This window comes from Rosa rugosa, chromosome 5 (assembly GCF_958449725.1).
Source record: "Rosa rugosa chromosome 5, drRosRugo1.1, whole genome shotgun sequence".
In the NCBI taxonomy this organism is placed as follows: Eukaryota; Viridiplantae; Streptophyta; class Magnoliopsida; order Rosales; family Rosaceae; genus Rosa; species Rosa rugosa.
This window is the reverse complement of record NC_084824.1, coordinates 3,288,895-3,301,553: the sequence shown is the minus strand read 5'-3', so window position 1 is coordinate 3,301,553 and position 12,659 is coordinate 3,288,895. Positions and strand designations below refer to the sequence as shown.

Sequence of the window (12,659 nt, the reverse complement as noted above, 5' to 3'; positions counted from 1 at the left end):
ATACATGAACTTTAAAACTTATCCATGTGATACCTTGACTTATATTTTCTCGTTACCTTAGTCCCTATGTTAATTTTCCGTCACGGCACCGTCAAGTTTGACCTTAAATGAATAAATTTAAAATTGAAAATAAAAATTGAATAAATTATTATAATGAAAATAAAAGTTGAATCTCCTAAAAAAAAAAAAAAAAACCCCGCTGATCTTCGATCAAACCCCGCCGATGTTCGCCATTGGAATCCACCTTTTGGTTCCCCCACTTCAAATCCCACGGCAAACTGAAATTGTGCAGAGGCTTTGCCACCCGCTCCAACCGCCCTTGAGGACGACTCCCCCCTTGTATACACTATTGATCGGAAACTCAGACCCCGCCAGCCCCGCACTCTCAAATCACAGCTCCAATCCCACCCCACCATCCTCTCAGTCGTTTCCGACATGCAACACCATCTCCAAACCAGTCGTACATGCAACTTCCTCGATCTCGCCGGCAACTTCGGCCTCTGGCCCAACTGCGACACCAGAAAATAAAGTTTTCAATTTCCCAAACACCAGCCCCAATTCAATTTCAAAGAAACAAGCTTTCGAAGTCCTCGTTCAATCTCCTCTCCTCTCTATTAGGGTTTTGAGAAACTGATCAATCCCTAATGGAGCTGATTTAGGCTCTAAAGTCTTCCCCGACCCCTTTCTTCAATCTTCACCAAATGCCGTACTAGGTTTCGATTTCCACAAAAGATAATGGAAAAGATAGCCACGGATTTAAGGACAGTGTGGTCAACTTGAATGCAAGCTCTCAATCAGAGGAATTGCAATTGCAGGCCAGAGAATTGAGAGTGAAGCCGGAGGCCAATCGATTATGGGTAACTGATGATGAATGAGAGAGAAGAAGATTTTTTTTTAATTCTTCCTTTATTTCTCTCTCTTAATTTTGAAACTTATTTAAATTAATTATTTTATTTATATTAAATCATGGTTTAGATAAAAAAAAAAAAAGCAATTTGAGGGCATATTAGTCATTTTGTCCTCATTTCGACCTCACATGCGTCATACGTGGTCAACTTGACGGAGTAGTGACGGAAAATTGGCATAGATACTACATTGATAAGAAAATATAAGTCCAGGTATCACATTGATAAGTTTTAAAGTCTAGGTATCACTTTAACAGTCCTCAGAATGTCCAGACACTGTTCGTGCATTTTTCTCTAAAGCCTTTTACAAATAAGATTTCAATTCCTTTCCTTGGCAAACAATGAAAGACTAGATTCCTTATTTAATGGCACCAACATCGATCAGATATGTCGACCATAACCAAAACGCTAATGGCCATCAGCACATTGGGATCACCTCACATGGCTGACCTTCACAACTTACCTGACCTTGTTATTGACAAAATCCTTCGACTCCTTCCCACTAAAGCTGCCATCCAGGTGAGCTTTCTTTCCAAACAATGGCAAGCTGCAGTCTCTTCATTCCCTGAACTAAATTTTAACGAGGATGATGATTTTGACCGCCACAACCTTAATGGTTACGGTCACTACCAACATCAACACAAGAGGTTCATCAACTTTTTGAAGGGGTATTTAGATTATCGTGAGAAATACGACCGTAAAGAGCTCCTAGATAAACTAAGTCTTCACATGAGGATGTATGGGCGTCGAGATTCTTCTACCATAACCAAGTGGTTGAAATATGCATGTGCGAGAGGCCTCAAAGAGTTGGATATCAGTCCTAAAATGAATCCAAAACAATATGGAATTGTCAGTGAGCACGCCGTGGAAAGTTATTTTGACTACAACCGCTTCTACCGCATGCCTTGGGTGGCCATTAATGCTAGTGCAAAATCTTTAACTAGTCTAAAACTAGAGTATGTGAGAATCCCGCACGTTCGAGCAAGACATTTTTCAACTCCTGGGCGATTTTTTCCGTCTTTGAAAACTCTGTCCTTCAAAACTGCACGGTTTTTTACTGACCTAGAACTCTATTCTGTTTTATTTGAGTGCCCTTCCATTGAGTACCTGTCATTAACTGATTGTTCGATTGGAAACTCCAAGTGTTATGTTTGCTGCTCAAGTCTCAAGTCCTTGGAAGTAAAGTATTGCCAGCTTGATGATATTCGAGTTGTTCATGCCTTCAATCTTGAATCTTTTACATTTGTCTCACTGCCGGATGCAAAATGTGAAAAGATGATCTTGAATAATTCCTTCAACTTGAAATATATAAACATTTGTGTTGATTACCTCGGGGAATTTTCTTTATTGGGAAGCCATCGTGCACTAGAGGCCAAAATCATTAACCAATATGTCGAATTCTTCGAGTTCTTTGATGGTTATTTGAGTGCCAATGTTTCTGTTAAAGCCTATGAGGCCACAATTTTAGTTGGGGAACTTTTCGACCAAGAATGGTTCCCGTCATATTTGACACATTTTCCTAGTCTGATGAGCTTTTTTGGAAGATTTAGCTACTGCTATAAAATAAACCTCTACAATCAAGATGTCCATGCACTCATTGTTCCTAAGAATTACAGAAAGAAGACCTCCTTTGACCTATTGCCTAATACTTCCACTTTGCAGGCGTGGATGCCGAATCCACCAATAGTGGGAAGTAGAGAGTATTTGGAATTGAAGGACTCCTTGCAATGGATTGCACCTTTTGCACAAATACTGATCATGCCGGTGGACATTGAAGAAGACAGAAAGAAAGTAGGCCAGCGAGGTAGTCCTGCAGCTATAGATGAATGAGAATGGTATAGAAGATACAAGGTTATGTTCTCCAGTCTGTTTTCTGAAGCGGCTGGTGACTATTAATTTTTTTATTTTTTCCTGTAAAACACTACTATTTTAGTTGCTTATTACCTTTCTACTAGATTTCGTGATTCATTACTTCCTGTATTAAAATTGAAGAAGCAGCTTCAGCAAATGAGGTCTATCAATAAGAAGATATGGTTTGCATGAGAAAATTTTTATGGATGTTGCCCTTTTTATATTGAATTCAACTTAAAAGAAAGAAGGGGAATTTGATTCTATGCCCAAATTGACACACCTCTTTTAGAATAAACCCAATCATAAGAGTGTTTTAATATACACCCAAATCAATTAATTTTTTTTATGCAAAATAAAAAAACCTATTAAATAGAATAAATAATAAAACCCAATGTTGTTAAAAATTACTAAAGCTGCCACTATCAAATTCCCCATTCACCTATTAAATAGGATTGATAATAAAATCTAGATTTGTTGCCGATGGAAGTCGATCATGAAACGGCTGCCCATAGACGTCGCCCAAAATTATTCAACCCTTGATTTCAGCAATTGAAAATTCTCCTCTGGGTTGGAGGTTACGTAATCTCCATATTGAAGAGTCTAATCTGTACATTCAAAGCCGGTGTCAATATCTCTACAAGCTTGTGATATAAATGGATTGCACAATCAGAGGTTGGTGGGTTGCTTGTGTTCGACAGCATATCCGATTGGTACGGTTGATGAGTATTGTGGTTGCTACCTATTCAAAAGGTATGTGTGCTCCTGACGAAGAGGTATTTGTTTTGTGATGGTTCTAGGTTTTTGCTATTGAGTAGGTATGATAGACTATACAAGTTCTTGATTGCAGGTTTTTGTTTCATCTTCTTGTTTCTCAATAGATACTACAAGTTAATTTTGATGGCTAAAGAGTACATTACCTGGAATTTAGGTGCGACCTTCTCAAGTTTGGACGTGTTATGACCGACGAGTTAAGGGCAGATATTACTGAAGTGAAGCTTGATCTGATAGAGTCCAACCGTTCAAGGATTTGTTTAGAGCTTTTTATAAGTGGCAAATAATAGACTCTGCTTGTAGGAAGTCTAATAGTGACATCGTTTCTCTTTTAAAATGCTTTGACAAGGAAAAAAACTTGTTTCAGTTTGGGGAAATTACTGGTACCATATCTGTAGGTGACATTCCAGAACTGTTTGGTTTGAATATTGAAGGTCGTGAGATCAACCTTAACCAGAAGAAGAGAAAAGGGGATTCTGACTTCATTAAAAGACGATTCCCTGGAGTGAAAAGGTTGTCCAAGGTGATCCTGGAGCAACTAATCAAAGATGTATCTAACACTATTACGCTTGGCATTTTTGAAAGATAAGGGTAAATCAATTATTAAGAGCAAGATGATATGGAAACATGTGAAAAGAGAAGGGCAAGTGAGTCTATTTACGTTCAATGTATCAAGCAAAGACAGGGACTTGCTTACCTGGTTGGGAAGGAATAATGTTCATCATTTCCCTATTATTTCAAGCAAGGAATGTCCTAAACAAGATCCTTCCAGGTAATTATCTTGTTCCTTACTATCAGCACTCCTAATATGTGTGTGTATGAGCTTATTCATTTGTTTTCTAATGTACAGTGTGGACAGCGGGATTGCTGTGACGTACATTATCAAGCGATTATCGGAAGGTCTTGAATTAGAGTCTACCTTTAAAAAAGGTGCCATGACTCAGCAGAGAGCACATGTTTTGGGAAGGTTCTTAAGTGACAACAATGACGGTTAGGCTCATCTTTGTGTAAGGAGTTTGGGAGGGACAAGAATGCCATTTGGAAGGCCTTTCATCAGTTTTTATGTCTTTTCTGGAATGTTAATGATTGTGGATGCTTAAAGTGATCTTATATGTATTTTTTGCAATGTTTGAGAATTTGTATGATTAAAGTGTGTTTCTTAAAACACGATGGATCGTGTGGAAATCATTTTATTTCTGAATAAATTTTTTTTATGCACAATTAAACAGGGTTAATGGGGTGAATAGGGTTGTCTTTACGTTGGAGGCAATATTATGGGAAAGTCTGGTAGTTTGTGATTTTCCCTGGGCATAAGGGGGGAGGGTCGTGAAGTAGTTTCATATAGTATAGGTAGCAGAATGCATTTCCTGAAACCGGAGTTATAGGTGCATAAGGCATTCGCTGGACGATTTACGTACAAATTGTGAACTTTCTGGATAATAGGTACCTAAATTAGTTGCGTATATTAAAACCCACTAGATGTTAAACACCTGAATGGTAGGCAAATTTATTCAATATTACCTAGGGTTTATGCTACCAAAGTTAGTCAATATATGTAACACCTGAATAGTAGACAAAATTATGCAATTTTACCCACGGTTTATTGTACCTAAGTTATTCCCTGATTGATAGACACAAAATGTAAACTCATAAATGATAGGTATCTAAATCACTTGCGAATGTGAAAACTCATACGATATTTGACACCTGCACGATAGGAAAAAGTACACAATTCTACCTATGGTTCATCTAGAGATACCCAAAGTAGCAAGTGAACGAACTGTGTATTGAGTGGTGACGTGTGAGAGTATTTCATAAAACTTAACTAATGGAATACAACAACACAACTAAAACACATAACTTCCATAGTAATAGCTGAAATTTCATACGAGACAAAATACAAAAGGATGTTTAATCACTACATGATAGGAATACCTCCACAAAAGGATGTTTAATGAGATTGAGAAATCTACGAAATCTAATAGGAATATCTACACAACCACATCTACTTTAAAATAGCAAATATAAAGATCAAATCTGAAAGGAAGAGATATACAATAATTAAGGCAATTAATCTTTTTAAATAAGGAATATCTCCACAAACATATCTCCTAAAATATGGCATCAGTTACATACAATAATTAAGGTATTAATCACGTTGACATATTTAATAATAGGATTATCTACACAAACATATCTACTAAAAAATGGCAAATATATAGGTCAAATCAGAAAGGAAGAGATATACAATAATTAAGGCAATTAATCGTTTTTAAATCAGGAAAAATAAATTGATGGTATTAAATTCTAATTTGTGTTTATAACTGATACCATATTCAAATTCAAAAAAAAAAAACCTATATTTGAGGAATATTTTCCTTCTTCGAAGAGAAGGGTAAAATAGTCAAACTAAAAAAACGAGAAAAAAACTTATTTATAGACTTAAAACCTATACGGTAGGTTTAATTATATGAATGGGTGTAGATTAAAAGAAAACATAGGATTGGGTTTCTCTTAAAAGGAGCTTCATTTTTTGGGTTTTTTTCTAATTTTCTCAAGAAAGAAACCCACTTAAGGTTTCTGTTCATAAGATTTTGAGGGAGTATTTTTTTATTGTTTCACTTTTTCAGTTCAGGTTGGGGTACTGAAATCTTGGCTTGTTTCTGGTTGGGGGGTACTAATGATTCTCTGGTTGATATTTATTGATTGAATTTGGTACTTGACAAGAAATATCAGTTTGGTGGTTCCTGGAGGCAACTGCTACTACAAACTCGTGTAGTAGTAGACTCTGGATGTGTAGATTTCACTACTGACTTGACTAAGAGGACTCATCAAGTCAAAGGCAGAAAATAATCAATTTGTTGAGTGTAATAATCCAATATATTTGCTTTAATCCACTAATAAGAGGAAACGCAAAAAATATCAAATAGACAAAACAGATTGTACACAACAGTTCAAAGTTGAACTCAGACATTGATGAAACAGAATATGCTTGCTAGAGGGCTTATTGGAACATATGGATGTCTTAATGAAAATAGAGAATCAAGTACATGCTGTGAGGAGGGGACGAAGTTTTTACTGAATCTGCTTAGGACTAGGAGTTGCCTAGGGGTGTAGGACAAAAAAGGAACTCAAGCAAATCAAATGTAATAACACTTGCTCTTCCAGAAAACATAAGGAAAGAATAACGGAGCTTGCACCAATGAAAAATACTACATCCTTCCTATCAACTTAGCCTCCACCAAACTTCTTCTTTAAGGATTCAACTTCTTCGTCTTTCCATTCCTTGAACAAAAGTACCGGCCCACTAATTCATCTTTCAATCTTGTGACCGTCAGATATAGTCTCCCAAGGTCGTTTTGCTGTGCTGGTTGTTGTGATTTCAGATGAAGACAGACGAATATTTGTGTTCGTTTTCATTTTCTGGATATCATACAGTTTTTGTTTTTCTTTTTGTGATTTTGGATAAAGATAGACGAACATTTGTGTTCGTTTTTGTTTTATGGATAACATACAATTTTCATTTTTCTTTTTGTGATTTCGGATAAAGACAGGCGAACATTTGTGTTCGTTTTCATTTTCTGGATAACATACAGTTGCAATTGTTTTTCTGAATTTAAAATGAACAGTTGCAATTAATCTTTATCTCCAATTATTCTGTTAAGAGAGTTTTTCTTTTTCATTTTTAGGATAACATACAGTTGCAATTGTTCTTTTGAATTCAAAACAAATAGGTGCAATCTTTATCTCCAGTTGTTCTGTTAAAAGAGTTTTTCTTTTTCCTTTTTGTGATTTCGGAAAAAGGCAGACGAACATTTGTGTCCGTTTTCGTTTTCTGGATAATGGACAGTTGCAATTGTTCTTTTGAATTTAAAGCGAATAATTGCAATCTTTATCTCCAACTGTTCTGTTAAAAGAGTTTTTCTTTTTCCTTCTTGTGATTTCGAATAAAGGCAGACAAACATTTGTGTTAGTTTTTGTTTCTGGATAACGTACAATTACAACTGTTCTTTCGTTCAAAACGAATAGTTGCAATCTTTATCTCCAACTGTCTTATTGAAATAGTTTTTCTTTTCCTTTTTGTGATTTCGGATAATGGAAAATGAACAATTGAGTTCGTTTGGATTCGAAACGAACAGTTGCAATCTTTATCTCCAATTTTTTTTTAGAAAGGGATAATTTCATTAACTTATCTATGGTCAGAAGACACGTACATCATATGTTGTCTTACACCAAATAAAACCTAGATGGTCTAAGCTACCAAGCACATGACATGTAACCCTCACTGTGAACAAAGTGAGCACAATATTTAGACCTAGTTTGGGATTGCTGTGCTGTGAGGGGAAACACTTCCGAACTTGCTGTGAGAGGAAGCACTTCCGAACTTGCTGTGAGGAGAAGCAGCTGAGGTGTTTGGTAAACTGTTTTTAAAAGTGCTGTGAGATCCAAAAGCAATTTCTAGGTGTTTGGTAAATTGCAAAGCAAAAGTGCTATCGAGACATCACTAATCTCATTGAGAAAACACAAGTACATGACACGAGAACTCGGACGTTGGACTATTATTTAAATATTTAGATCACACCACTACATTTGGAAATAAGTTTTTCGAATTAAAAAAAACCAGAGAATGCTATGAGAATGATCACAAGAAATCATATTCCTACTCTCGTAAAGTAATGAGTATAAAGTCCCAAATATATCAAATCTCGGAGCGCTTGCTCTTATCTTGTTTAGAAGGTGCAAACTGGTCGATCTTGGCAACCGTGGTTTCAATGCGTTCGATCTTCACCAACTAACTCGTCACTGGCCCTTTAAACGAGCTCTGAACCTCACCCTCCGACGACCCATTAGACTCGTCACTGTTATTACCAACCGACGAGGACCTCGAGATACTAGAGTCCTCCTCCAACTCCAAACGACAATCCTGATCAAACCCTTTTGTGTCGTAGATCGAAATACAAGGCATCCCATGGATGAACCTCCTGGACCGTGGGATCATACCATTCCCACTATTCCCATTTCTGTCCAAAGCAATAGACATGATGTGGGTTTTGGTTCAAAGTTGCGAGCTTTGATTTAAAGACTGAAACTTTGGATTGAAAAACAACAGAGAAGAAAAATGAGGACAATTGGGAACTACTAGCTGGTTTCAAAGTTGAGAGCTTTGATTGAAAATCAACATAGAGAGAAAAAAATGACTGGAATTGGGTATTAATAGCTGGTGAGGAAGAAGACCCACATGGGTTGGAGACTAGGAGTTTTATCTGAATCGAATTCAGGGACTTTAACTATCTGCAGAGAAGAAGCATAACCCAGAAGACCCAAAGTCTGCGCAGAGGAAGGAGGCGAGGCCGGCGAGAATCCAGGAATTGAAGGACGTCAACAGCGACGAGCTGAAGAAGAAGGCGATCTGAGAGAAGAGGATGGAGAACCAGGCACCGAAGAAGAGGAAGGAGGAGATGTGGAATGATAATGATAATGACGGCAAAGAGAGATGAGGAGGACAGAATTGGCAGGAAGTCCAATTTCATTAAACAACAGTGGAGAGCTCCTCCGTGTTTTCCCAAAGCAGTTTTTAAAAGCTACAAATTGTAGCTTCTCAATTTCAGCTTTACAGAGAAGCAATTCCAACCAAAAGCAGCTTTTAAAGATTTTACCAAACACCATGCTCTTGTCCCAAAAGCAGAAGCAATCTCAAAAGCACTCCAGGAATCAATCCCAAACTAAGCCTCCAACTGTCTTATTGAAAGAGTTTTTCTTTTCCTTTTTGTGATTTCGGATAATGGAAAATGAACAATTGAGTTCGTTTGGATTCGAAACGAACAGTTGCAATCTTTATCTCCAATTTTTTTTTAGAAAGGGATAATTTCATTAACTTATCTATGGTCAGAAGACACGTACATCATATGTTGTCTTACACCAAATAAAACCTAGATGGTCTAAGCTACCAAGCACATGACATGTAACCCTCACTGTGAACAAAGTGAGCACAATATTTAGACCTAGTCATATGAAGGCAAATCCAAAACTACCTAAATCCTGGCTAGAGTAATCCTAATCGCCTAGAGACCTCAATTGGTGTACAATTAGAGAAACTAAACTTAAATAGCAACAGACTTGAAGCTTCAAATGCTAGGTACCGAAGAAAGAAAGCATAGAGCATTCCTTTGCCCTTATCCTTAGGCCAACCTCCCGGGTCCCAAATCCAGATTCTTGGAGAAGTGAAGCCCAACATATGATCCCTAACTTGGGCCTAGTAGCAGTCCAAATCCTTAGCCAGGTTTGATCTGGGCACCCAGCACACCAACTCACGGCTTCCAAATGGCTGCAATCGACCACTGCCCAACACTAGCGTCGTCTGTCTGTGACACAGCCATCGCCAACTTCCTCCCTGGAATAGCATATCAACCCAGAAACTGACCAGCCTAACCAGTGATGTCGGTGTCGTCTGCATCAAGGTCGTCTCGATCCAGCGCAGCCACCACAGCCACCAGAGTTCTCCAACCCAGAAGCCAACCAGATTCCACGCGATCACCCCTGGATCCCACAAAATTCTTGGAGCAATTATACCGAACAAGACCGGCATCCACATCTCGATAAGAAAAGCCAACATCGAAATCAGATGGAAGGAGAGAAAGGAAAAGGTTGCTTTTGCCTAAAAAAATCAAACATCTCGAAGGACAAGGAAGCCCCAAGGCCTCCTCCTGTGCACCACCAACGAAGGCAAGCAAATTTGCCTGTGATGATGGAGAGTAGGGAAGCGGCGACCATGGTCGTGCTTGGTTGACTCGACGCTCTGCATTGCGCCGCTAGACAATCTTTATCTCCAATTATTCTACTCAAACTGTATATCATGTCTATTAAGGAACTTTGTTGTCATTTTATACAGTTCGAGTAGAATAATTGATTCGTTAACCAAGTCGAAGGTAACTATGAAGTTGGCGGGTGAGAAATCTTCAATTTGAACCTATTGCAGACCACCATTGACACAAACTTTTCCCAACTCAAAAGGATAATGGAATTCAATTAATGTCTCCGAACAAAGGCTCTTCCAAGCTCGTTAAAAACCGAATATTAGCCCACGGACCGTTTGTCTACTAAACCCTTTCAGCGCAAGTCTCAAGACCTTGTAATCGTTGTTCAGTGAATCGTAGCCAAAAGTGAAATTTTGCTTTCTAGAGTAGGACTTGGCAAAAAGCCAAAAACACAAACTTTCTAATCGAAGGGTTCCAAACGATTATGTGGCTAGCTGCAAGTGTATAATCAGTAAAGCATACCAGCCCGTTGCAGGTTCCAACCGCATTATCTGCAGGGATTGTATCTTTATAGAAAGAGGATCCTCTCCTGAGCAAGTTAATCACCTGAGCTTCCTAAGCTTTTGATGACAAGATGCCACGTGTATAAAACTACATCTACTGCTATTGCTTGAACTCAATTTTTTTTTTTTTTTGAGAAAAATACACCATCAGTGCCTCAACTCTTGTGCATCGGCCAAGTTGATACCCAGACTCTCAGTGCTACCAATGTGATACCTAAACTTATATTTCGCTATTGATGAGATACTTCAGTTAGATTTCGCTAACGGCTCCGTTAGATGTGTGACGTGGCAAGCACGTGGGCCCCAAAAATACCATGAAATGACCTAAATGACCCAAAAATTTATTTTTTATTTTTTATTTATTTAGAATTTTCTCTCTCCTCTTCTTCTTCTTCCTCCTCCTTTTGTTCAGTTGTTGCTGCGATCTCAATCTTCTTCCAAATATTCTTCTCTAAAATTTCTACCAGATGATTTGTTCATCTCTTTTACTCTGGGATTGGTTTAGGTAATGTGATTGATGGATGGACTGGATTCTAGCCCAAGAACAATGATATCCATTGGTGGGTCGTTAATCAATCTGATCCTCCATTCAAGATTCAAAATCTCTCCCACTTAATTATCCGATTTGCAACACAAATAGACAGATTGGCCTTTCACTCCCATTAAAGAACTAATACAAAAACATGGGTAGATACTCCCACCACTACTAGTTTCATTGGGTTTCAAAGTCTTGAGTTTTGTCCAAATTCTAGAATGCCTACATGGTACCGTTCACTGCGGCTGGTGACAATGTTCAGGGAAGGGTTTCAAGGCCTTGATTTTTCACCAAATTCCAGAACGCAACAACAAAATCCCAGAATTACAAAGCCTTCAGTGTACCATTCACTGCAGCTGGCGCCAATTTTCACAATGGGACAGGTGCGGCATCACAAAAATTTCTTGCAGGAGAGAAGTGCTTCCAGATGGGATTATGTATGCTTCGAGGGATACGCTTTATTCGATATTTAAAGCGGCAAGAATGTATAGAATGGAATGCAAGAAGGTTGATACTGTGATGTCATGTTCATGTCCTTGAATCCAATCCAAATCATCCATCATAATGAAGCAATAACCCAAATCATCTATCATCAAAAGCAGAGTAGAGAGTGTAGTATCACCCATGGCAACCCTTAAGGAAATCTTAACACGCTGCCCAGTCGCGGCGACGATCCGCCTCCCTTGACCCGCCTCACCCGACCCGCACGCCGATGTCCTACTCTAGGTCAATGACACCACGACCAGAACTGTGTCGTTTCAGCCCCACCCTTACACTCCCACTCCCAACCCCAGCAGCCACAGCCACAACCAGAACCACCGCAACCGCAGCAGCCACCTCAGCCGCAGAGGGTTTGGTGTATTTCCAGCTCGAGAAGAAGAGCGTGTTGAGTTAGATTAGAGGCGAAATCAGGCTCAGAATTTATTAATACGACGAGTTAGTTGACAAGGGATTATTTGCTTGTTTCCTGATTTTGGGGGCAGTCTGAATTTTCTTTCTGGAAAGATTGAGATCGCAGCAACAACTAAACAAAAGAAGGAGGAGGAAGAAGAAGAGGAGAGAGAAAATTGTAAAAAAAAAAATCTGGGGTCATTTAGGTCATTTCATGACATTTTTGGGGCCCACGTGCTTGCCACGTCACACATCTAACGGAGCCGTCAGCGAAATCTGACGGAAGTATCTCATCGATAGCGAAATATAAGTTCAGGTATCACATTGGTAGCTGTTCGCTCAAAAATCGTCCCGGCCGCGTGTCACCGGGCCGAGGGCTTCTTTAGCT

The 12,659-nt window shown here is 38.7% G+C and overlaps 1 protein-coding gene and 1 pseudogene across 1 annotated transcript; both read left to right on the top strand.

Annotated features, from left to right (window-relative positions):
• Positions 1 to 12,659, top strand: part of LOC133712783 (receptor protein kinase TMK1-like) — a 138,741-nt pseudogene that overhangs the window by 38,033 nt on the left and 88,049 nt on the right.
• LOC133712795 (uncharacterized) lies at positions 3,814 to 4,740 on the top strand. Its single transcript, XM_062138906.1, has 2 exons — positions 3,814 to 4,299; positions 4,378 to 4,740. The coding sequence occupies exons 1-2, from the start codon at positions 4,076 to 4,078 to the stop codon at positions 4,520 to 4,522; spliced, it is 369 nt and encodes a 122-aa protein (XP_061994890.1). The 5' UTR covers positions 3,814 to 4,075; the 3' UTR covers positions 4,523 to 4,740.

Bases quoted from the DNA above. Each gene is read 5' to 3' on its own strand.
- LOC133712795 (XM_062138906.1), top strand. From the start codon at position 4,076: ATGTATCTAACACTATTACGCTTGGCATTTTTGAAAGATAAGGGTAAA. The intron at 4,300-4,377 runs GTAATTATCTTG...TCTAATGTACAG, and splicing joins CCTAAACAAGATCCTTCCAG to TGTGGACAGCGGGATTGCTG.